General features: G+C 42.4%; 1 protein-coding gene across 1 annotated transcript in view; it reads left to right on the plus strand.

Moving 5' to 3' along the window:
- The window catches only part of SORCS3 (sortilin related VPS10 domain containing receptor 3), a 303634-nt gene that overhangs the window by 274841 nt on the left and 3501 nt on the right, over window positions 1-25292 (plus strand). Inside the window, exons 18-25 of the mRNA XM_074591880.1 lie at window positions 211-382; window positions 7202-7388; window positions 10357-10490; window positions 14536-14659; window positions 17353-17465; window positions 19333-19464; window positions 21342-21441; window positions 23566-23671. Coding sequence (XP_074447981.1) covers window positions 211-382; window positions 7202-7388; window positions 10357-10490; window positions 14536-14659; window positions 17353-17465; window positions 19333-19464; window positions 21342-21441; window positions 23566-23671 — 1068 coding nt within the window. The remainder of the gene's footprint in view (window positions 1-210; window positions 383-7201; window positions 7389-10356; window positions 10491-14535; window positions 14660-17352; window positions 17466-19332; window positions 19465-21341; window positions 21442-23565; window positions 23672-25292) is intronic.

Here is a 25292-nt window from a genome sequence, read left to right on the forward strand (position 1 = left end):
TGGAGAAGGTTGCGTTGTGGTTTGTTTGGCTTTCTCCAATTTAATAAAGCGTTAGGTTTCTTTGATTCTTCCTTTCAGCGAGGGAATCGTGCAGGCAGTTGGCCTTTGAAAAAACACATGCATTAATATGGAGAAACAAAACAAAAATAAAACAAAGAAACTTTTCTGCCCACCGCCTGAGCCCAATTTCCTATTGTTACTGTTCCCCAGGTACCGAAGGATTGTGTCTAACAACTGCACAGATGGCTTGAGAGAGAGGTACATGGCCAAGATGGAGAAATGCCCTGGAAAAGCACCCCGAGGACTGCACATCCTCACTACTGACGGAAAATTGGTCACGGAGCAGGGACACAACGCCACCTTCATCATCCTTATGGAAGAGGTTTGTTAGTGGGCTCAGGAAACCTTTCACTGCGAGGCAGGACTGGCACTCTTTTCCTTCACCTGTCAGGCTGCTGAGAGGAAAGTAGCCATCAGGTGGGGTCATGAAATGATGAACAGTCCTGAGATTTAGGAGAATTCATGAAAGAGGGCTATACATGAAACATACAAACCAATCATATTGGGTCAAGCCGAAGGAGTATATGGATGGTTATCTCGTCTACCAGTGATGATGAAGCCAATGCTGAAGAAAGCATTTCCCCACCATCTTCTTGCTGACTCCCGTGAACTGCAGTTTGTGGAGTTTGTGAGGCAGACATGGTGTCTCTGTGCTAAATAATTTTGTTTCTGGGATGAAAAGCTTTAGCTGAAGCTTTGCTGGGAAAGGTTAAGAACAATGGGGAGCATTTTCAGACTCATGGGAAGCGGTAAGGGACGTTATTTTTTTACAGTTGGAACTGAGCCTCTTCAAACCACCTCTGAGCTCCCCAGCCCATATCTGTTTTATTTATAATGTGTTGTGATTCCCTGTGTAGCCAACAGTAGCATGATACCAGGCCGTGATGGTGCATGAAGCATCAAAAGGCACTTCTGGTGATCTGAGCCAGGTAGCCCTCTGTTTGGCAAACACGTGTGGTGCAGCCTGTGTCACCAAGGCTTGTGGCTCAGTGGAGCGCTGGATAGCTAAGGAAGGCACTTGCTATATATTCAGGCGGACAGGATGGGTTTTCAAATGATCTTATTTCTCTTCTGGTCTGTCATTTGATTTGGTGTTTAGAGATATGTGTGACTGCACCACAAAAAGCCCTGCTGTGTTTGCAGCTGCTGCATTCTCCTGCTAGCTTTTGGCTGCCCGTGGAAGGTGTCATTGGAGATCCAACAGTGATTTTCCCGCAATGGATTGTGTTACTTCTGTTTTCTGGTTAAACTGAACAGTCAACTCACAACCTCACCTCTAGCATCTCTGGGTGTCGCAGGAGGGGCAGCAAGGGAATGAGGCGGTGTTGGAGAACCACAAGTACATTTTGTCATTTACTCTGTCCTGTGTACTTCATTTTGGGATAGTACTTGGAGACAGCCGGGAGCCAGACATGTCATGGTCACAAGCGTAAGAATAATGACACCAGAACAGGCTAGATGCCTGTCTCCGAAGTATCCTGCCTCTGACAACAAGCAACATTAGATCTCTAGGGAAAGCATATTAGAAACAGGGCAAGGCTTGTGGCCCTTCCCCTCCCAGTCCCCAGAGTAGCCTCCATTGGCAACTAAGACCTTCAAGAATACAAGAAGCTGTTTTAAATCTGAGCATACTGCCATGGAGAAGTTTTTTCTCGTGATGCCTTACTAGTATTCTTTTTAAACACACACACACTTCTATTAATTTAAATTGTTATGCAGTACCTAAATGTTTCATTGGGACCACGCTATTCTGACAGGGCCTTTTTACATACTTCCTCAGAGGTTCATGTGTGCTCTGCTTTTATACAAAGGGGATTTCTTGTCTACCTGGGTGATTCTTTTATATTCTGCAGACTTGACATGGTAAGACGATTTGTATAGACACTGTGAGTGGGAGTTTAGAAAGGAACAGACATAATCTAAAAATTAGGAATCTAGTAGTAATTTATTAAGGAACTCAAGCGGAACTGCTGCATACAAAGAATGATAAACAGATGGGGAATAAGGCAGCAGTCAAGGTAGCTGGAGAGTGGAGTCTTTACAAGGCTTTAGAGATTGAAGAGGCAGCTGAATAAATACGTGAGGGCGTACAGTCTATGTCCTTTGTTGAAAAATAAGGATGGTTAGAAAAACATTTCATTGAAACAAATTTTTTTTCTAAGGGAAAAGGATTTTCAAGAACATGTCTTTGTGGGTGAACAGCTTATTCCGCAGAGAGTTGTGTGTTGAGTTTGCTTCTTAAAAGAATAGACATTTTAGGAGGAAAAAAATAAAGAACACTGAGATTTTGGGCACAAGCATTCCCATCTTTCAATGTGAACCTGAGACAAATGAATTGTAATCAAAGCATTCCTTATTAGTTGGAAGTAATAATTTCTGTAGAAGTCTTAATTATTACATACCTTGCTGTCATACAGATTTATTCCTGCCTCCCTTTGCCTTCTTTGGTCAGTCTGTTTCCTGGTGGGTTGTTTTGCACCTATTTCTACACTCACTTTCTGAGCCAAACAGCAGTCTGACGAGTTCTCCTATGGATTCATCTGTGTGGTCTCCATTCAATCTTCCTACAGTTTCAGACTAACCCTGATCAGCAACTTTGTCATTAGCCATCAGTTCCTTTCTACCTTCTAGTACACACTCTCAATATATTGACGTGACTGACCTTTACCTTTATGCCGTCCAATGGTAAATGAGGACTTTATCGTAGTTAATTGAAAACTAAATTTCTCAGAATTCATAGATTTAGCTTTAGTAGTATTGTTCAGAATAGTATTGTTCAGTAATTGTTCAGTAATTCAGAATAGTGTGTGGCAATGATAATGGACAAAGAAATGCAGAATGACTGAATGGTTTTGCTGTGTTTTCAGAAATATGGGGCTGGACTGTGATTTGGACTGTGTAGACATGCAAGGGAAGACGAGGAGATAAGAGAATTTTTTTTTACCTTTTTCTAAAATCCAAGCTTGAGTTTGACCACAAAGAAATAATAGACCGCCAAATTGCTGTTGTATGGAGCTGTGTTCTTGAGTAGATATATGAATCTGGTTTTGCACCTGATCTTTTCCGTGCATCCTCAGCTCCCCTCTGAAGGGTACTTAAACTCCCCTCAGGCCTAAACAGTTGTTTATGTGGCAGCTCCAGTTACTGAACTGTTCTGTTCCCTTGACTTCTGTTTATGCCATCTCACGGATTCTTTTTTTGAGTAATTGCAAGGCGATGGCAAGGCTTTGTAACAGGGTTGTAATTGCAAGTGACCTGAGAAGGCAAGCTGTGACTATTCAAAGAACGAGCCTGAGCAAGTATTGGAGGCCCGCACATCTGTTAGAAGATTGCTAAACTGTATCTATAGAAAGAAATAGCCACATCCATGTCATATTTTTATGCAAAAAATTTGAGAGCTTTATTAGAAGAACCAAAATACATCGTGTACATACATTCCACACACCCTCCCCCGCCCCAAGCATATGTTGGATGAAATATAGCGCTCCTGAAATCAGTGGGAATTTGGCTCTTAACTCCAGAAGACCAAAATTTCAACCACTGTTCTGTCTCTACAGTTTTTTTCACTTTGCTGCTGTGGCTTCCAGGCAGGAAAACTTTCCCAGGCTAGTCATCGTGGGGAGATGACTTTGAAGGGCTGTTCCATGGCAATACTGCTCTCCACGCATTCTGCTACCCTTTGCCTGCTCATCGATTTCAGTGTGCAGAGCTCCAATCTTTGTGACAGCCCTTAGCGCATTCCCTGTTGGTAGTTTACGGGGCTTAAAGCAATGGAATGCACCTTTTGAATATATATGGAGATCAATGAATTTTTTCCATTTGAAATGCCTCCACTTCATTTCTATCTTAATTTATATTCATAAACTCCAGAATATCTGACATCATGTGTGGGGCTAGCACACTTGTTTTAGTATTTTATATACTGGATACAGAGTTATGAAAAGGAGAAAGGAAACATGATTGGTGTGTGATGGGCAGGCTTTGCATTGAAGACCCAACTCTCGTAATTGGGTTGAAAGATCGTCTGCTACTGTTTAGTCATAAAAAATCTGATCCTGCTTCCCCACTTCAAACCTTCTCATTTCAGATTGAATCATATTGGAGAAGAAAGGACAAAATAGAAAAGAATTGTAAGGTGTGAGAGAGGAGCTGCCGCGATGGCTGCAAGAGATTTCAGCCCGAGGTCACCAGTGATGAATCCAGCCCAGATCAAATTTTTATCCTCTATTCAGTGTCTTCCATATGAGATGAACTTGCGGTCTTAGTACACTCCCTTGAGAAGTGGATTTGAAAGGTTTAACAAGCTGTGGGAGCCTTTCTATCAAATAACTGAATATCCCAAGAGTGTAATTTTGCCCTGCTAGAGAATTTCTCAGACTGACTTAAAAAACTCTCTGTCAAAAGGATGTTATTGGCTACTCAATATTATAGATAGGTTTTAGTATCACTACCACTCTAGTCCTCTATGTTTTGTTTTTGTTTTATTTTTAATGTCCTAGTAGGACAGAGGTGAAAACTGTGCCCTGATCAAGTCAATAGAGAAGATTCCCCTGGCTCTTGTGGAAAGGGCATGATGGAGCAAGGAAGGAGAGAGATCTAACATATATAACCAAATATCCGTATTTCAAGAACTACATGTAATAACCCTGATTATATGGGTGTGTACCCGAAGACTCCAAGTATACACTCAAGGCAAATTCACATCTGAAAAATACCCTTCCTACACACTGATTTTTAATGCAGGCATAGCCTATGAGGAAGATAAAGTCTGTGGGGCATGCTGCGATCCTGATTATCTACATAGGGGTCCTGCTTCAGTGGAGTCTGGCTTCTTGTCTGTGCTCCTAGCTCCTAGGTTTCCATCCAAAGGACAAGAGCAGGTGCACTTTCAGGACTGGGACCAGTAGCAGAACACAGCAACGCCGCATCCTGTCTGTGTCAGTACCGTGATTGCCACTTCAACAGGCTCATGGAAACTGCCAGTAAGACAGCAGCTCCCGTGAGTTTGGAGTCAGTGGGAGGCAAGAACTGGGACCCCTTGCTTTTCCTGGGTATTTCTGTCTCTGCAGGAGCCTTTGTTGTGCACCTTTGGTCTCAGTTGCTGATCATTTGGGTTAGAACACCCCGTGAACCACTTATTCCTGATTTAAGGGCCTCTTTTTCCATGATCCACCCAATATTCTACCTTTATCCTGACTGTCCTGGGATGATAAGAAGTCATGATCCGTGCTATGTATGAACGTGTTTGGACCGTATGAAAAATCACCTACGGATTTGAGGTTCATAGAATTTAGGCTGCAAGGCATGTGCTTTGCTGCACACAGGTAAACTTGAAAACTACTGCTCAGAGGAAAGCTGGTGCTGTCAGTTCTAAAACTTTTGGGGACTGTCACAGGTGTGGTTGTCCCAAGCAATCTTAGCCCTTTGTCTGATCTGCACAGTTTTGCTAGGAAGTCATGGTTTGTTTTGTGCAATACCTGGCCCAGAGGCTTTGGTGAAATCCGTGAGTTCAGTGGTCTTTTTCAGTGTGCCCAGTGGATGTAGGACCCTGCAGGATTTGAGCTGGCTGTGAAGGGATTGGAGGTACATCAGAACCGGCTGCGAGCTACATGGTTGTTTCCGTCCCTTAGATCACTCAGTTCTGGAATTGCACATTAGCTTTGATCCTGACCCTGTGCATTTACAGCTATAATGGGGTTTATGAGATGGCCAGGAAATATTTCTGAATTTTCTATTTAAACAAACAAAAAAGGGTTACATTTAGAAGCAAGGATATTTTGACTATTTTTTTCTTTTATTCTTCAATATGTCTGGGGATTGGTTTCAGTTTTGGACTAGGAGCATCTCCAAAAAGGTAGTGGTGTTTTCTTCACCCATAGTGAATACAGCGGAGACCTTTCATGAAAGGAGATGACTCAAGCCAACACATTTTATATATATGCAGAAAGTTACAGAGATTTAATTTGAGGTATAGTTTTATTTCAGTTTAGTGAAACCACTGCAGTGGGCTTTAGCTCTGTTTGAATTAGCCTTGTTTTGTGTTATTTTAATCAGCTGGGGACAAGTATAAAGTAAGGCTCCAAGAAACTGAAGTAACAGACGCTTCTACAGTTCAACTGCAGTGGTTTAAAGCGTGATTTAAATTAAAACAGTGCAGCTACTGCCTCTAGACAATACCTGCAATGTTGGAATCGCTTGTCTGTTGTTCCCTCCTTCATTTAATAGCTGTCATTGACAGTAATCCTAGAAGGGATTTTCTCATCATCTACTTCGTTCTCCTGTGTATCCAGGCCCTACCTCTGTGTTGACTGACAAAAACTGTCAGTCCTCGGTGTGGGAGTCAACCTGTATAAATTCAGCCATCCTGAAGTTACATGTCTACCTGAAACTAGTCATCTAGGCTCTCTGTCATCAGGGTACAGGGATGGATATTTGCAGATGATTCATGTCACCTGTCTCAGTTATCTTAGGATGGGATGTGTTGGTTTCTTGCTGTCTTTTTTTCTCTCCCTTTCATTGACTATACAGGAAGCCTGGAAAACTAGCTTAGACTAGATTTACAGCATCTCAGTGACTAGGTTCTGTTTCTTTGGAACGTATTGGAGAGCCCCTTCAACCATTGTCCTGTCTCCAGGGTATTCCCGATGCTCCCACATGCACGTGGGAATTGCTCTCCAGGTAGCATCTAGCCTACCATCAGTGCAGTGCCTCCCATCTCACCGCCTCTGACGGAGGTACTTGTTGGACCCACCCATTCAATGAAAGGCTGTGCAAAGTGACACTGGCCACTTCAGTGACGCATGATCCCCAGCCATACATTGCATTAAATGGTTCAAATATGGTCCCCTTGATATATGCATGTTTGGCACTCTGCCCTCCCAAAATCTCTAAACCTAAGAGAGGGGAATAACATCTCTTTACAGGTGTAAATGTTCAGCTCCTCTAAGCATTGCTTGTATATAATTACCTGGTGTTGATTTGAATCTGGCCACTTTGGGGACTAACAGAACAAAGATAGGCTTTTCTAGTAAATTTACAAGTTTGTGTCCGTGCTAATGAAATGGAACTGAGGAGTGAGATGGAGGGTAATATAAAGCACTCTTATCAGCCCAGTTTCCTAATCCAACCTTCTCTGTTGCAGGGTGATCTCCAAAGGACAAACATTCAGCTTGATTTTGGAGACGGCATTGCAGTATCCTATGCTAATTTCAGCCCTGTTGAGGATGGCATCCGCCACGTGTATAAGAGTGCTGGAATCTTTCAGGTGACAGCATATGCAGAGAACAGCCTGGGCTCTGACACTGCTGTCCTCTTCCTGCATGTTGTCTGTAAGTACTTCCAGCTGGTAGATTCCTTGGGTGAAAACCTGACCTCACTGAAAATCCCTGCAACTTCAGTGGGGCCTAAGAATACACGCAAACCTACCATCGTAAGCAGCTCACGCTCTTCCAAAGGCTCGGACTTTTAGACACTTTTCTATCTTGTTAAGTAAACTTTATTGAATGAAGAGGAAGGGAAGTTTCTTTTAACACAAGTATATTTGCAGTCCTCCACAGATACAGAGAAAAGTTTGAATATGTTTCATGGGCTTTCTGAAAGGGTCAGAGACCAAACAGCATATGAAATAAAATCCACATATGTGTTTTCAATGTGCTTCTAATACCAAGAGGTTTCGATTAATCTACTGAATTTTTAGTCAGTTATTCAGGATTTAGAAGTTTATGGTGCTTATTAAAGAAAAGAAAAGCATTATGCTCAGCATAATTCCTGGGACGTGAATGTACCGGGGGTTAATGTGCTACTTTTCATATTTCATGTTTGACATACATCCCTGACTTATCCCTCCTGTTTGGTAGATCAGTGCAATTTCTCTCCACTTGGCACATGAGCAAACTCAAATATAAAGCCCCCAGCTGGCTTTCTCAAAGCCACAGGAGAGAGCAGAGGGTGTGGAACACAGGATGAGACCAGGAAGATCCCAATTCTTTGTCCTGCTCTCAGACGGCTAGATCTACTGGGTAGCGAGCTTTGTCTGTGTTCAGATGTACCTCATCGGTTTTGCCCCTAATGGTGTTCACAGCCACGTCTGTCTTCCCCCTTAGCCTCTCAGAACGTCTTCTAGCCTGCCTGTCTTTTAGTTCAGCGTTTCTGCTGGAAGGAAGCAAGTCAGAAATTTCCAACACTCAAGAACTTTTTTTCTTCTTTTTAATTTCAAGCTCCCTGTGTGAAGGAATAAATGTTCCTTGAAGGTTTTATTATGCTCATAATTCCCTCAAAGTCAATCATGGCTGCATTTAACAACCTGTTATTAGAGCATTAACTGTTTTTTCCTTCACCTTGGGCCATTAGCTGACAAAAGTGATGGTTACGTGGTAATAACCAGCTTTGTATGGATTATCCGATTTTTCTCATAGGAACTGCATTTTCATGTTGAGGATTTTGGAGCAAAATGCAATGAGGGGCAGTTGCTTGTCCTGGTTGTGCTACTCTACCCTCTTCTTCCTCAGCCTCTCAGATCTCTCCTTTGACTTTTATAGCATTCTTAGGTGGCCAGCTTATTATCTCTAGGGAAATATTTTGTAAGCATTTACATTCATGCTGACACTGAAATAAAATGATACCTCAGTAGCAAACTTTTAATATATTTGGATGTACTAGTCAATATAGGAGGTTTGCCCTTGGAGCTCAAACGTACAAACAAAAACGCCTGCTAAATAAATCACCCTTATTATATGATCTGTCTGGTGCTGGAATCCTGTGTGGGGAAAAAAAGGGAGAAAAAAGCTCCTTGGCCTCAAGCAACAGCAGTTTTCTACCCTGCAGCTTTATCAGGGGTCAGTCGACTTTTCACCTGTCTGGAATTTGCTGTCAAGCTGCTCATCTCTTCATTTAAAGGAACTGCAGATAGTAGTGCGCTGTCACAAAATAGGGGGAACCTACTATTCTTGGAAACCCAGAGTAGTTGCTACGGGCAGAGTTCAGGAGTGACTTGCTGGTAGAAACCCCTTGGGAAAGAGCGGTGGGAAAAAAGAACAAGTTTTAGGGAGACAAAAGCAAGAACAGTGTCCCACTGTACTCGGGGCTGTATGTTCCAATGGTAAAAGAACAGCTCTTGCTCTCCAAAATCCTTGTAATCCAAGTAGGTGGAGAAGTGATTAATGTCCCCATTTCATGCTTGAAGAGCTGAGAGGTAACACAAGAAGATCGTCTCAGTTAAAATCATCAAATTTCCTGCTTCCTAGAATTAACGTCTTATAAAAAAGAAATCTCACTTCTTTCTTATTTCATCCTTTTCCTTCTCACAGTGATAGTCTATCAGTTTGCTGAGTTTTAAAAGTTACCATCCAGAAAGACTCAGTAGCACTGATGTGCAGCAGTTACCAGCTGAAATACGGTACCAGTAAAAACAAAAAATTAAGCAATGGAGATAGTAAAAGCTTTAAACAAACTAACAAACAAACCCTCAGTATTTTTTACATGTTTTTTCTGGAGAGGAACTGGCTTCTTAATTCTGGACTTCATGCACTGGACTCATTCTGAACATTTGCATTTATTAGACAAAACTTTACATTGATACTGTGTTTTTTATTAAGTCTTTCAGAAACACGTTCTTCTGACAGTTAAGTGCTTTGATATGCCAATGCACACATCTTTCAAGTAGTTCCTGTCTTTTCGCTAGTGGTAACTGATTCCCCAAAGACTTCTCAAGGTCAGGCCAAAGTCAAAAAGTTACCAGGGATTTCCAAAATCATGAGTCTGTCTTTTGGAGACCTTCTAAAAAACACTCAGAGTGTATTAATCAAGGCATAAATGCCTCAAATATAATCAGATTTAAGTCATCTTGGCTAAAATGATTTTCCCACAAATCGTAGTAGCTCAGTGGATATATTTTCAAGAAAACACCTTCTTTCTCTCTTGTGTCCTATCCCTCAAGCTCTCAATAGCAGCTTGCCCTATCCAGTGCAAAGCCAGTTCATTACTCTCCCTCAAACTGCATTTAAAAAATTCTTCTAAGCACGGTGCTGACCCTGTCTGAAATTAGCACTGTGGAAAACGTGCATTTCTGGCTCCCTCAGAATTAAGAGTGATGAACAGAAATGTATGATTTTATGTTTATTAATCTGGTATCTTTTTCTGTTGCTTATTGACTGCTGAAATTCTCTTGTATTGCTATAATAGAGTCTCACTGCTGACATAAGACATTTGATTTATTTAAAGGAAAGATCCTTGCTGTTCACAACTGCGCAGGGAGGATTTACCTCAAAGCCTCTAATAATGAACTGTCTCTTCCCACAGGTCCAGTGGAGCACGTCCATCTGAGTGTCCCCTTTGTTGCCATCAGAAACAAAGACGTCAACATTACTGCAGTAGTTTGGCCCAGCCAGGCAGGCACACTTACCTACTTCTGGTGGTTTGGTAACAGCACCAAGGTACGGCTGTCCTTTGGTTCATTTTTACTTCCTAAGCTTGTTGCACCAGACAGGGAACTCTCTCAGCCCTAATAAAAACTTCTTGCCTTTGCTTGTTTTGTGTTTTAGTTTTTTTCCTTATCTAAAAAGGGTTGTCATTATCTGAACTTCAGCCTTTGTGAGTTTATTTTCTCCTGTCTCGTGTTGTTCTCCAGAGTCATTACTTTTTTACATCTGGTTGTTATCAGCCGTACTGAGCTTTGAAGACCACTGTTATTACTAGCGTGCACTTGCAACTTAACTGAATTGTGTACTGCTATATATGAGATAATACTGGCTTTTAACACAATGTTTAAAAACTGCTGGTGTTCAAATAACTATGGGGGTTTGCATTATGTACCAGTATGCAGTAAATAATGCTCGATTCCAACACAATACTTTAAAACTGTTGGTGTGCAAATAACCAGTTGCATCTAGAATTTCAAGCTGGACCCTCAATGAATTGTTTGTGTCCATCCATGACTATTGTCAACAATCTTGGGTAATCTGAGAGAGATGAGATTACTCCCTTGGGTAATCAAGGGAGATGAGACTTCTTTGTAGTGAATTTTCAAATGCTTGGCATAAATTTATTATAAAGAGCTTTTTTATCAATAAAGTGAATCAAACTACAAGTTGCGGTCATGCTTTCAAATGGAGAGAGCAGGATTTCTTATTAGCTATAGTTTTTATTGTAGGCTTTAGGAGTGAGACGGCTGACACAGGCACTATCCTCCGTTATTACAGTTGTGAAATGTACAGCTGATAATTTTGCAATGTAGTGTCTGCTGTTATTTACAAAAGCAGTTTAAGTCACACCATTGTCTACATTGTTGAGTGTCAGTTGAGGGTATGCACTGAGGTGAGATCACAGTAGAAAAAAACCAGGGGTTTTACATGAAATATGGACTCGAGATAAAAAATAGCAGGCATGCAAGTATTTTATTTTCTCTTTGACAAAGCTGCTCGCGTTTTAACCTCTTACCCTAGCTACCAACAGCAGCAGGAGAAAAAGAAAAAAAAAAAAAGTAAATGCTGTGTCTACTGGGATTTTACGTCAAGTTAGGAAGCTTACTGTAAGAACTTACCTATTTTTGTGGAAGCATAACTGAGGCACCGGAAGAGCTCAGGAACAAAACCTACTTACTTTAACTTGGCAAGTTGCTGTGCCCTAGCTGAGCTGTGGCAACCACCCACATACGCACATCCAGTCCATGACAAGTACCAGCTAATTCCACATAGTTTATTCTGCACTGAAAGAGAGGGATGCAAAATCACATTACAGTTCAGATATTTTTGGCTCAGCGCTCACACATGGACAGCCATTAGAGTACATCTGAGACAATTTAGGTACTGGTAACTTGATCCTCTGCTTAAGCCCTCCAGTGTACCCGGGTGTCAGAGTTTTCCTGCCCTTTTTTTTGTCCTTAATATAGAAGTTGGTTGTGAATAAGGCCTTAAAAAAGATTTTTGGAAATAGAAAGTAATCTAGAAAAGGTAGAGCAAAGCAGTGGTGTTTGCTGAAGATTTCCATACAGCTCTCACGGTGCTTGCATCTAGGTTGTAAATGTGATCTGTTATCTGTTTTATCTTCTAGCTTAAATTTCAGACCCATAGGCAACAGAGTACAGGTAGATATGGATGTGTTTGGGATGGATGCTTTGGACATAGCTGCACATGGAGTAGCTGATTCCTATGATACCTTGGGGCGATTGTACATGTTGCTGAAATACGTTGAGGTGTGGATTGGTAAAGATGGTGCCACTTACCTGTGGCCACATCAAAGACTCAGAGCACCTTTTGTCCTTTGCAAACCATCAGCTCCACCTACTTCATGAAATGTAACTCAATTTCAACTCTGACAGAAGTATGGCAAAGGATGTAACACGATATAAATGATAAAGACATAACAGCAGCAGCCACCTCTTTTTTTTCAGGACGAAAGTCTGCATCACATAAAAATTCCTTCTGGGATGTTCAATGTACATGTCAGATCCTTCTCTGTGCCCACTCATGAGCAAACTATGGTGCTCTAAGTACAGGTGGAAGACGGGGATAGTGATTTGTGTGTGAATTAAAGGATGAGGTGTGTAAAGTTGTGCATAGTGACTGGTATATATTCTTGTTCCATTCTGAGGGATTGCAGCTTCATTTCCTGTTCAGCCCGTCGGCATCCCGGGCAGAACCAGATGTGTCTTGTGTCACGGTGCAGTCTCGCTAGGGTGCTCCCTGTGCTGCTGCACAGGCGAATGTTGTCTTACAGTCAAATGACCTGGCTGAGGTACTTGTGCTGCCCTCCCCACCCTGCTGGAACCGTTGTACTGAATTTCTACTGTGCTGATTTTTGCAGTATACCCAAAGGCCAAGTTGCTTGGATTAACACAGGTCCAGTTTAATAAATGTGTCCAGCTGTCTAATAGGTTTGAGCAAATGAACCTGAAACTACTTGATTTAATTTAGAGTTACTTTCCAGGTCTTGGTGCTTGAATTAAAATTAAGGAGTTGGCTGAATGTTAAAACTCCATGATGGAGGTGAAATCATCCATGATAATGGAACGTCCAGCATACACACACACGAAAAGGAAAAACTGTAATTTGAAAGGCCAGATTGGTTCTTCTGATCTGCCTTTGCACAGAATTACAACCTCTAATGTCCAGGAAGAGTGCTAATATCGCTGCAGTTTGATACCGGCCCATTCTGCTTGTCCAGGATGTGTGTATATCGAAGTATACATCAGCCACACCTCCAGGGCTAGCAGAAGCTGGCAGCCTTGTTGACTCGGTGTGTGAGTCCCATGTGAACAAACAGATTTGTATTTTTTTTTCTAGTGCTTTTCAGCTCATGGATGAGGGGGTCCAAAGGGAGGTGGCATTCTGCCGGGAGGGAAGAGTGAGCCTATGCCAGTGGAAATTTCAATTTGGCTATGAAAACAGCATATATGGCCACTGTTGTGAAACGGGGGCAGGTGGGCAGTCTGATGGGATGCAGCGTGAGAACTGGAAGGTGGATGTTTAGGGGTTTTCCTCTGGAAACAAACAGGCAGTGTAGTGAAAGGACAGTAGCAATGGTACAAGAGCTTTATCTGTGCTCTTAGACCTCTGTGTGCTTTTGCAATGGAGGCTAGCATCACTATTTCCATTTTAATGGTTTAATCTAAACCAAGAGATCTGTCTATAGACCAACTGTCAGATCAATTGCACTGCGAGGGTTAGACCTTTGATTTTCACTATACAAATCTCTTTTCCCAAACATGGTGCACTTTTCTCATCTAGATGTGTATCTGTGTGAGAGTTTCCTGTGCAAAGAGGAGAGCTGTAGGGCTATCAAGGACATTTTTGTTTGAGAAGGTGCAGATAAAGGTAGTCTTCTCTGGTAGGGCTCTGAGCTGGCTAAATTCAGGTCATCTTTACTCTGGAAACCATTCAGCCACATTCAGCCAGCATTGTCAGCAGGTATTATGCCATGGTTTCAGCCTTGTTAGCATGGTTGGAGCTGCTCAAAGCATGGACGGGGCAACGCTGGGTGCCCTCGCTCCGACCTGAGCAGAGTTGCTCTGATATAGATAGATAGATCTGTGCTCATAAGGGCACAGGCTTGCCCTGAATCTGAACACTATGGATTGTTTGAAGAAGCATCTGCATCTTTGGTTTAGCTGGATCCTGTGTTTTGTACAGCTGATATAGCAACTGTGCTGAGGCTGTGTACAACACTGCATTCTGCAGCACTGGTTCTGCAATTGCTGACTGTGCTCTACTGAGGTATTCGTAGCATAATGAGTTGCACTTCAATACAAAGATATTTCAGGAAGCATTTACTGAAGTGAGAGAAACCTTTGCCTATGGGACAGTTCTCATTGGGTGGTGTTGGGCCACATTTAGGCCTTAGCAGGACATGCAACCTTGGAGCACCTTTTCTGTATCAGGGAGGAAGGATATCGTGCCCTGGTGGATTAGTCAGGTGCATCTTGTGATCCTGAGTTAACCTCACCCTGATTTTGATATCGTCGTCTCTGTTTACCTCTTGCAGCCCCTCATCACCCTGGAGAGCAGCATCTCGTACACCTTCGCTGTGGAGGGGATGAACACCGTCACTGTGCAGGTCGCTGCGGGCAGTACCCTCATCCAGGACACCAAGGAGGTTGCAGTGCACGGTATCCTCAACCTTTTACAATCAGATCTCAGGGGGGTTATCAAGAGGTGAAGAACAGGCAGTCGCTGATGAACCAATATGAACTCCATAGTGCCTGGAGGAACTTCTGAAGACAAACTGTAAACTGAGTAGCTCAGATATGTCATGATCACAAAACACAGAAGTGAACTGGATGGGGCAGCTAGCCAAATTTGTGAGCTCAGCCCTGTCATAAAGTAGCTGGTGTCTCCTTTGCCTGTTGGTCTGTCTGTATACCCTGACTGAGAACTCCCAAAAGGAAAAAACACTTAGAGCTGTAGCCAGACTGCCTTCCCTCTGCCTCCTAGCTGTGGAAAGAAGTAGTCATAGCGCATCATTAAGGTGGCCTGAATACAGCTAGTGTTTCTCTTCATACAGTGACTGTATAAACGTCAGGGGTCTGGAAAACAGGGGGCAGAAATTAGTCTGTTGTTGCCCATCTCCCATGCCACAGCTGGAGGTCTGAGTGTGTCCACTGGACTTTCCTGTGAGTATTGGTATGTTCTGCCATATCTGTACGTCACGGGCTCCAAAAAGCACCCTTTGACAGACCCCAGAGCTTACTCTATTTGGAGCGTGATAAAGGCTGAGTGGAAGGGCTCTCTCAGCAGTTTTGGCCAGGACTTTGAGATTTCTCCAGAGAATAACTTCCACCCTGGGCTAGTCTTAATTTTTCTTATCCAGTTATTGTCATCCATCATTTGAGGGCAAGCTTTTCTTTGAATAGCAAGTTTTATTGAGAGACCTGGGCTTCAAACAACTTGGGTTGCAGCGTGTAGTTGAAGTATGTGTGTCTTGTTTCAGTAATTAAATATAAATAAATGTCCTGCTGATGGCTGGAAAGCTGTATGCGCAGATTTAACAACCAGCTAAATAGATATTTATTGATTGCCTGGCTGTGAAATGCAATGGGTTTTAATAATTTGTTAATATGATTTAGTGATACCCAAACTCACTATTAGCAAATGTAAGTAACACCCTACTTGATCATTTTGAGCAAAATGCAACATTGCAAAATGCAGTGTTTACTTCTGGGAAACTTGCATCTTTCCAGCAGTTTCTGGAATAAGCCAGAATCAAGTGTATCTGAGAGGGTTCCCCACAGGGGATCTCGATCTTTGGTCCCGGTGGGTCCCACAGAGCACTCCTCACTCTGTTTTTAAACACCTTGTAATAAATATTGCCTTCTATTTAAAAGATCTAGAGCTTTGGGCTTTATCACAAAGAGAAATTGATCCAGTTGGAACATCCAAATAGTCTTATGCAGCGCCGTGCTGCAGACTGACCTGATCTGAGGAGGGGGTCCTTCCAGACCCCCAGTCGGGTGATCAGTTCAAGTCTGAGTACATAAACGAGTGACACCTTTGGTAAACGTGCACTCTGCTAAATTTGTATACTAATCTCTGTCCTGTGTTAAGTTGTTATGGCTCTAGGCAGGAAAGCATGGCTTTCTGATGTTAGCAGTGGAGGAGGTTGATTCAGGGTTTCCTCAAATTGTGATTAACAGACCAGAATTTACAAAAAAAAAATAAATTGGACATGGTACTGAGGGTTCAAAAGTCAAAGTCTTTATATATCAGGCTCTGGGTTAAGCCGTCAGAACTTCAGAGTGTTTCCCTGGCTCTCTTTGATGCTTGTTTTATTTGAAAATATACTGCACTATCTAAAAAGAAAGAACAGATCTTGCAAAAGATGCAACTTAAATGCTGTGCTGGCACATCCCTGCTATTCTGTAGATTTCCTTATTTATACTCTTGCTGGTTTATCTTGATCTAAAACTGGTACCTTCTTACAAATGATTAACGGTACTTACTTGAAGTGTCTGGACATCAGGTGCTTCAAGGTGAGGCACAGCACATCTCCAAAACCAGAAATGGAGAGTCTTCTACCCTGAGAACTTATATCTGAGTATGATTCCCATCCTGGATCTGTGTCTCCCACTGGCCCAAATCCATTGTGCACATTTATAATAAGGATTCCAGGCTTGGTCTCTGGTGGCACCAGAGGGCGGAGTTGGAATTGCAGAAAAATTTAAATTGTTCTGTATTCAAAGTCTAGGAAGTTTTTCTTCCTCCCTGCAATCAGTCAATTTGGAAGTAATTTCAAAGTGTTTCATGAATAGCCATTGCTTGATTAGCCAGTCATTAGCACCACTGGGTTTTGATTTGTTGGGGTATTAACTACTCATGGCTTCCCTCCAGGAGAGCAAACAGATAATACCTGCTTTTGAAAACATTACTTACAGTAAGTGTTTGTTCTCAGAGCACAATGCATGCAATTGCACAGACTTTCTGAATTTCAGCCAGAGGCCGCCTTATTTACTGGTCAGCTTCCTTGTAAGCAGAATCTGATGAAGTTGAGTGGCAAAATTATGAAGCCCAGAGGCATCATGAAGGGAAGGTATCCTTGCACCTCTCCCATTCTTGCTTCCACTTCTTCTGGGAAAAGCCACAAGTTGGCATTAGGGAAAAATGTCCTTTATAAGAACTGTTGTAAGAATTCTTCCTTTGCAAGCTTTGTCCTGCTTAGTGTTAGCCAGCCCTTTTTCTTCCTTCAGCTTTTCCTCTCTCTCTCGCTTTAAGATAATTATGGTCTTCCTGTTGTCTTCTGTACCCTTGGCTGTACCCCGAACACGGTCCATTTAATCTTCTTATAAATACTGTTTTTCTGCTCTAGAGTATTTCCAATCTCAGCTCCTCTCGTTTTCTCCCAACTTGGACTACCATAACCCTGACATCCCTGAATGGAGACAAGACATTGGCAAAGTCATCAAGAGAGCTCTAGCGCAGGTGAGCATCTGTTTCCTGGTCTGTACTGGCAGTGACTAGGCTGTTTGTGTAAAACACACGCTTTTTCAACATGCTAACTTAAAAGAATGCGAAAGAACAGCGGTAATGAAGCTATCATTTTAAATCAATAAAAAAGCTTCTTAATATGCTGGATCTTTTTACAGAGGCAAACTATATTGGGAATTTTGTGGAAATATTATAATTACTTTTATTAATGTTTCTGTTGTGCTTTTTAGCTTTTAATATCCCTGAGGACTTTACAAATTCTAGATTGGAATGGTGTCATTATTATTTGTAATTTGCCCAATTGATACTACAGTATGTACTGTTTTCTACTGCAAACGTTTGGGTGGCGTTACTGTGTGGTGTTAAACAGCTGATCCACTTCATCCCGGAAGACAGACATTGTAGTACGTTGGATGCATGAGGAAGATATTTTTATCTCTTCCTAATACCCAGTCAGGAGTTCCACATGCAGCTAAGTGTAGCAACTGGTGAACATTATAAATCTCTACTGCTTTTCCAGCTGGGGCAAAAAATGAGGATTCAGAGGGAAAATAAACTTACCTTTAAAATACAGGACAAAGAAGGACTACTGGGTGGAAGATACTGTACCTTCCTTTGGGATTAATTAGAATATGTAAACTAGCACTCATATTTTTGCAGGAAAGGGGACAGAATAATTTATAATATGAAATAGGCGGGGACTTTGGTTTTGTGTAAAATCAGGAGACAGAGTTAGGCAAGCTTTTGTGGTTTTTTTTTTACATTCTGTCAAAAATGTATCATGTTGGGTTTTTTTGCTTCTGCTACAGCTGTTGTTAGAAATGGAGGCTGATTATTTTTACCGGGAAAGTACATTCCTGCTCAGCTTTTCTGATCTGCAGCCCACTCAAAATTCACAGTTTATAAGAGTTTCCTTGATTGTTTTCCCATCCTGAGAAAACACTAAGTTTGTTTGTTTAAACTGCTGTTCCCTTTTGCTGTATTCAGAGTCAAGCTTGCAGAAAAAAGAAAATAATGAGGTTGTAACTACGAACGGTTACAAACAACAGTAGAAATGATGTAGAAGTGCTTGCTTGTATATCCTTTTGTGACTGTTTGGTTGCAGCCTGTGGTTTATGTTTATTGGATGGATCACAAGGAACGGGCTGCTCCATTGATACGTTTCAGTTCAGGAATGAGGCCAAGGAGCTTGAGGTGGGGTAGGACCAGGGAGCTAATGGGCTTAGCCTCACGCAGTGGAGAGTTTCTGAGGATGCAGAAGTTGGATCTGGGGAGAAAGGGCAGTAGCCTCAGTGGGCACGTCGTGCTGAAGACAGTTGTGAGAGTTCAGATATGGAACAGTTCAGGAAACTGCGCAGTTCCTAGCACAGCCCTCCCGATCAGCCCCAGTAGTATAAAGTCTCCCCCGGAGACATGAAGTTATTCATGAATGGCAAATGTGGATCCCCGTAACCTGATATTAGAAGGTGATTGCAGGCAATTTTCTTCATATGTCCCTGTTAGTTGCACACTTGCCAGTGATTGCTCTTAGCCAGACTCTCTGGATCTGACTTTGGGTCATTCTTTTGTAGCGAGAAGGACTATATGAAAAATCCACATCTGGAGACAAGCTAGGTTTGGACTTTGCACTGAGATCTTTGGGTCCAGGGGTGTTGTCAAGCCTACATTTACTTCAAGAAATGAAGTAGAATGAATCATTAGCAGAACCTCTATTTCTAACCCGCCAAATGGGCAGAACCATTAGGACCACAACACCTACAGTGGAACTGGCAAATAACAATTTGATGGGAGCACAGTTTCCCGTAGCGAATGGAAACATCAGTAACAGAATAGCAACTAGACCCTCTTACTTTTCTTTTAGGTGACCGGTATCCCTGATGAACAGATCTTGGTAGCTGTATTTCCTGGGCTTCCTACTTCTGCTGAACTCTTCATACTGCCCCATAAAAACACAACAGAGAGGAGGAAAAGCAGCGAGGCTGATCTGGAGCAAGTAAGGAAAGAAGGATTCATGGAACACTCATTCCTATCATACCATTTGCAGATGGGCCCCTTAACTTGTGCAGCACTGGAAATGACTTATTATAAGTGTGATGGAATTGGATGCATCTGGGACTGTGGCAGTATAGTTTATGGCATTACAGAAAATGATTTTCAGAGGAAAAATGGGCTTTTCTAATACCTCACTGAGATATGTCACAGTCTACCAGCAGTGGTTCTTCCTAGATCAGTGGTGTGTCCTTATTACAGTAGTTATGGCCAAAGGAACCTTGAATATGTACTCCCTCTACTCCCTGGAGGAATGCTAATAGACAGAGGCCAAAGCAGCAAGATAATATACTGAGGTTTACTAAAAATAAATCAGGCTCTTCAGCTCGTATATCACTGGAACAAGACCTCTTTTTTCTGCAGCAGCGAATGGCGTGTGCAAACTATATTTGGAAGTTACAATATCCATCCATTTAGATAAATAGGTAATTACAGTGATGAATAGCAACAGTGATATGCAGACAAGGGAAGAGCTAGGAACAACAGCACTAGTCTGCTGAAGCTTTCATGCTAGAATTACCAAGTGATTAAATCAGCTCTATAAAGGCAAAGGAATGAAGTACTGCTGGAAAGGCTGCTTAGCTCAAGCTAACGTTCTTGTATGCAGCATTTTTACTGCGTGCAAGCTATGTGGGAGCCCATCTCCAAGGAACTCTTGGAGGAGTAACTCTTCGGTGATCAAACATTAAATAATTCAGAGGACTCCTGAATTCTATGGAACCTCTTGTCACCCACTGAGCAAGGTCAGTCCCCTCAGAGCAGTACATTTGTCCTACGAAGATAGCAAAGATTTATGGTGGCGGGTGAGCAGAAGAGATGATGAATTGTGGTGCGAAGGTTTGGAAGGCTCTTTGGAGGGATTTTCTTGGGTTTTCCATCCTTTTCAGTAGGACCTACCCATATTAGAATTCCCTCCGAACAAGCTGTTGTGTCAATATTTCATATATCAGTATTATGCAGACATCTCAGATTAGGTTTCTGACTAGCTGACCACAAGGCCTGAATCTCCAGTGCTCTAATTTTATTGACGGTCTACTCGGTTGTACTTTGGCACCTGTTGTTGGCTGCTGCTTGAGGAGCTCTGGCCTGGTGAGTAGGCCATCAGAACTACTCTAGGGAGACCAGGCATTAACTAACTCAGACTCTGGTGTGACAAGCAGAGTATATGCTCTGAGACAACCAAATGACATATCATAGCTGGGTTGCTGAGCCATGAGTAAATGCCAGTCCAAGGCCCCTCTTCTAAATGAAGGAGAAATATGGCAAACTTGCCATTAATCTTCAAAACTGGTTTGTCTCGTCCACAACAGCCTATTTAAACAGGAGCTACATGTCGAGGATTGTCCTAGTGATCAATGGGAGTAAATAAGTGTTACTAGGTTGGACTAGCTAACTCAGTTCCATCATCCACCCATGAAAAGCCAATATGTCAGTGATTTCCAAGTGCATTAGATCAAACTCACAAGATATTGTGGAGGGTGAAAAGATCCTTATCTCTTTTCCCTCCCCCACCACCCTCCTCAAAAAAAGAAAAAAAAAATTGCTAATTTACTTTCTTGAGTTTGCTTCCCAGGAGAGATATAATAACATACTCTGTGAGTCTCAAAAGTCCTGGAGGGAGACTTGCATGCAATAACACTTAGTTCTGTCTAAAGCACACATACATGTTTCTCTCCACTTCCTCAGTCTCTCTCTCCCCTCTCTTCCTGAAGCCAGCAAGAGATGTTAGCCACCTTTCATGGGCTACATGCATTCCTGAATGTTATCCAGAGCTTGATGTCTTCTATATTGTAATTACTGTACCTCTTATTATTTCATCAGGTGGTAGAAATCCTGTTTAATGCTCTCAACCAGAACCTGGTCCAGTTTGAACTGAAGCCCGGTGTTGAAGTCATTGTGTATGTTACTCAGTTAACATTAGGTGAGTATGGCATCAAATGCATAGCTGTGGTTCTCTTGAGGCTTCAGGCAACTCCAGGAGAACCAGACTACATCAGAGCACTCACAGTTTGGTATGTGCTACTGGGATACGTAGGACTGATCATATTGAGACATTGTCCGCGGTAGAAGCAGGAAGCGTTAAAAACAGAATCCAGCAGTGGCACCTTCATGCACCAGTTTGTACAAGTATTAAAAGTACCACTTAAGAGTTCCCTATGGCTTAATTAACTAGTGCATTGATGTTTTTCAAGTGTTTTAGAAAATCAGGCGAATGGTATTCTATTAAGCCCTCATTGGGCACCTGTGGAATTCAATGGGAGTATTACCAACTTTCATGGCTGTTGGATCAAATCCTTATTGCAAAGGGCTTGTTAATGTTATGACTAGCCCAGAAGCTTTATAGGGGCAAAGTACTCATGAAAAGAGGATCTGGGCCTCTTAGAGGGAATACGTGCCTCAATATTGACTTTTACAAATTAGAACTTATTTACATTTCAATGTTACCTATCTCCATTTTCCCACAGAGTAATGAATAGTCACTTTAAGCTTCATCACCCCCTTTGCTTAAACCACCCTAGTGTGAAGCTCTCAGTTACTGCTGAGAATTTCAGCCAGCCTAGTGTGAAGCTCTCAGCTATTGCTGAGACAGTGATGGCTACAGAGGAGATGATGGATTTGTTTTGCCCTTGGTTTTTATGACTGCCCTTGCAATCATCTGAAATGTGGGATCTTGTGGATGTGACATTGCTGATAGTCTCTCCGAAAGATTGGGATTCCTGTCCCACGATAACACACTTCAGCTTCTTTTTACGTGAGACTCTCAGAGAGCCGAGAGCTGGGCTAAACCAGGGCTTGTAGCCTATCCTGCAGGTAATGCCTTTTTACCTTCACTCTGACTGTTGTTTGGGGCTTAGAGTCAGATATTAACAGGAGCAAGCTGGAATGAATTAATTTGCAAAACTGGGAATGAGATATAAATATCTGCAGCCTCCAGGTTCAGAATCTGGGTTTGTTCTAGTAAGACACTGCAGAAGGTGAATTTAGCTTACAGTTCTCAACTATTCTCACAGCACCACCCCCCGAGTGGGGGTGCTGCATTTGTTTCATGACCATTCCCATAGTATTTTGACTCAGATGAAATGACAGTCAATTCTTTTCCATGAAAGAGTCTGTCGAAGTAGTAGAAGCAGAATAGTGGCAGGATCAGACTCTTCGGTGTGAAAATTTGTCGACGGAACCAGAAGAGACTCTATTTGCATAGACTTTGTCCTCATCTTCTGAGTGACAGGAAAACAATAGAGAACAGAAAAAGAACCAAACCCAAATATTTATGCAGTGAGAAACACTCATCTGCTACTTAATATCATTTGTGCATCATTAGAGACTTCTCATCAGACTCTTGATTCTCTGCACAGTGCTCAGGCCATTAAGATGGTCTGCTCCGATGAGCTGTGGGAATAGCTGCATAAACAAGGTACAGTAATACACTTTATTTAGCCCACCAAAATGTCAAGGATAGATGGATCAGATCTCAAAAATGTTATAATGTGGTGTGTGCTTGGGTCCAGGATTATTGCTCTGGGCTCCTCCACGTTATGAAAACTGACTCAATTAAAAAGTCCGTAAGGTGCAATACAAGGATGAACGTTGAGGCTTCTCACAAGACCAGATCTCTGTCACATGTGAGACAGACATATGGCCTTGGAAGATGAGAGCCACGCTGTTCACGGATGCTCTGAGGTAGCATCTCCAAAGAGAAATAGACATGCATTAAACCACACTTCATAAATTTCATTTCCACTCCAGTCCCTGGAAAAGCCTGAAAAGAAATAGCCTGGAATGCTAACACAGGAGTGATCGGCCGTTCAGCTAAGCATGGCTTGCTGTGCCTTTTCACTGTACTGTCTTGAAAAAGGAGCTTGTCTTTCAAAGGACAAGAATGTCAATTTGTTTCCTACTGATTGGTCTTGCAGAAAACAGCGTGCCATCACGCAGCGGTGATAAAGCAGATGTGGCAGAGACAGAGTTGAGCTCAACTCTCTGGTAGTTAACGTGATCCCTAATAATATCTTGCAAATGTAATGCTCTGCTTTTCCTCCTGCAGCACCCCTTGTCGATTCCAGCACGGGTCACAGCAGTTCAGCAATGCTGATGTTGTTGTCTGTGGTGTTTGTAGGCTTGGCTGTCTTTTTAATCTACAAATTCAAGAGGTAAGCTGAGAAACTTTGGGGGATGGGAGGAGGAGGCACTGGGTGGTTTACAGGATATCTAGGCAGAGCAGTGCATGCATTGCAGATGTAGAGCGAGTTATTCTGGCCTAAGGCTTAGACCAGTGTAGTTCCCTATTTCTCATATATATAGAGAAGACCATCTACTGCCCTTCCAACCCAAACGATGCTCTGAAAGCTCACCAAGAGCTCAGAAATCAAGCTGTGACCTGCTTCAACAGATGTGTTTGAACCCCAGGCCAGAAATGGGAACTCTGTGTGCTCACTGAGTACTGAGCCACACAATGCAGGCTTAGTCAAAAAATCACGATGGATGTCTTCATAGAGTCTATATCCAGCTGGCCAACTGCCTTAGCGCAGCAGCATCTCATTTGTATCTTGCAAAGAGAATAGTTTAGTCTTGCAGAGGAACAGGTGTGATTATGTAAAGGGTGCGAGACTCAAAGCTAGAAAATTTTGTATTAAGCATCAAAATGCCTTTGGGAATCTGTGCTGAGATTTTCTTTGCCAGATGTTAACATAAACCTTTCGCTTCCAGGCAGCAGGCAGGACCTGTGCTGGCCCACGGCACTTCACTGCTGCAAGCTGTGAAACAAAATATGGGATAAGAATGGTCCGTTTGCTGAAGAGCTGCCTTATGAGGATATGTTTTAGGCAGATGGAGCTCTTCAGGAGGAACTTTGCATTCAGTACAGGACTTACTGTGTTAAATGGTCTATGTGTCCAGATCCTGCCCAGTGACAAAATATTGTATTAAAAGCATAAGCTAAGTCTGACTTAAAAAAAAAACAAAACAAAAAAAACCAAACCAAAACAAAAAATTCTGGATATGACTAGTTCCTCCAAATTGGGAAGCTAGAGCTTCTACTGTCCAGATTCCAGCTATATGTTTCTCTTTCCAGCTTTTCTGCAGCCCAAGATAAGGCTGGTACTCTCTAATAATGTTTGTGGGATACGAACAGTATTAAAAATGGAATGATAAGACAGGCGTGTATCCTGGTCTCAAGGTTTGAAGCTCCTTCCATTTCTAAGCTCTTGCATTAACCATTTTCCAAACCAGTGGGTAACAGCGCTTCCCCCGCTTGATCCTGTTCACATCAAGATCTGTTACCAACCTCCCACTGACTTCAGTGGCCCAGGACAATTTCCAGAAAATCCACACATGTGAATCTGCTCAGGTGCAGATTTCCTGGCCGTCAGTGTGACTTGCTTGTTGCAGTCTGAAATCCTCTTTTTGCTTCTGTGAGTCCCAGGCGAATGGGGAATGGGACATGGGACTTGTTCGAAGCATTGATTTAATAATGTGCTGGGGAGGCAGCTGATGATTTCTGTCACTCCCAGATGTAGGATGAGGACGGCAAAAAGGTCCCTCTGGGAGAGATGAGTCAAGATGTAGGTACAACCCTTTGTAAGATGTGCTTTCCTTTGTGTCTTGGTGAGATGTATTCTTAGGTTTGGCCTAATGTCTTTGGCTCTGTGGTCAGCGATCGGTTCCCAGGAAGCAGGGTCTCTATATTCTGGCTGCCAGGAGCAGTGAGGAGCTTGGTGTAATCCACGCTGCTTTGGCAGTCCCCAGGTCATGTTATGCTACTACAAGCTTATA

Source organism: Larus michahellis, chromosome 6, assembly GCF_964199755.1.
Source record: "Larus michahellis chromosome 6, bLarMic1.1, whole genome shotgun sequence".
NCBI lineage: Eukaryota > Metazoa > Chordata > Aves > Charadriiformes > Laridae > Larus > Larus michahellis.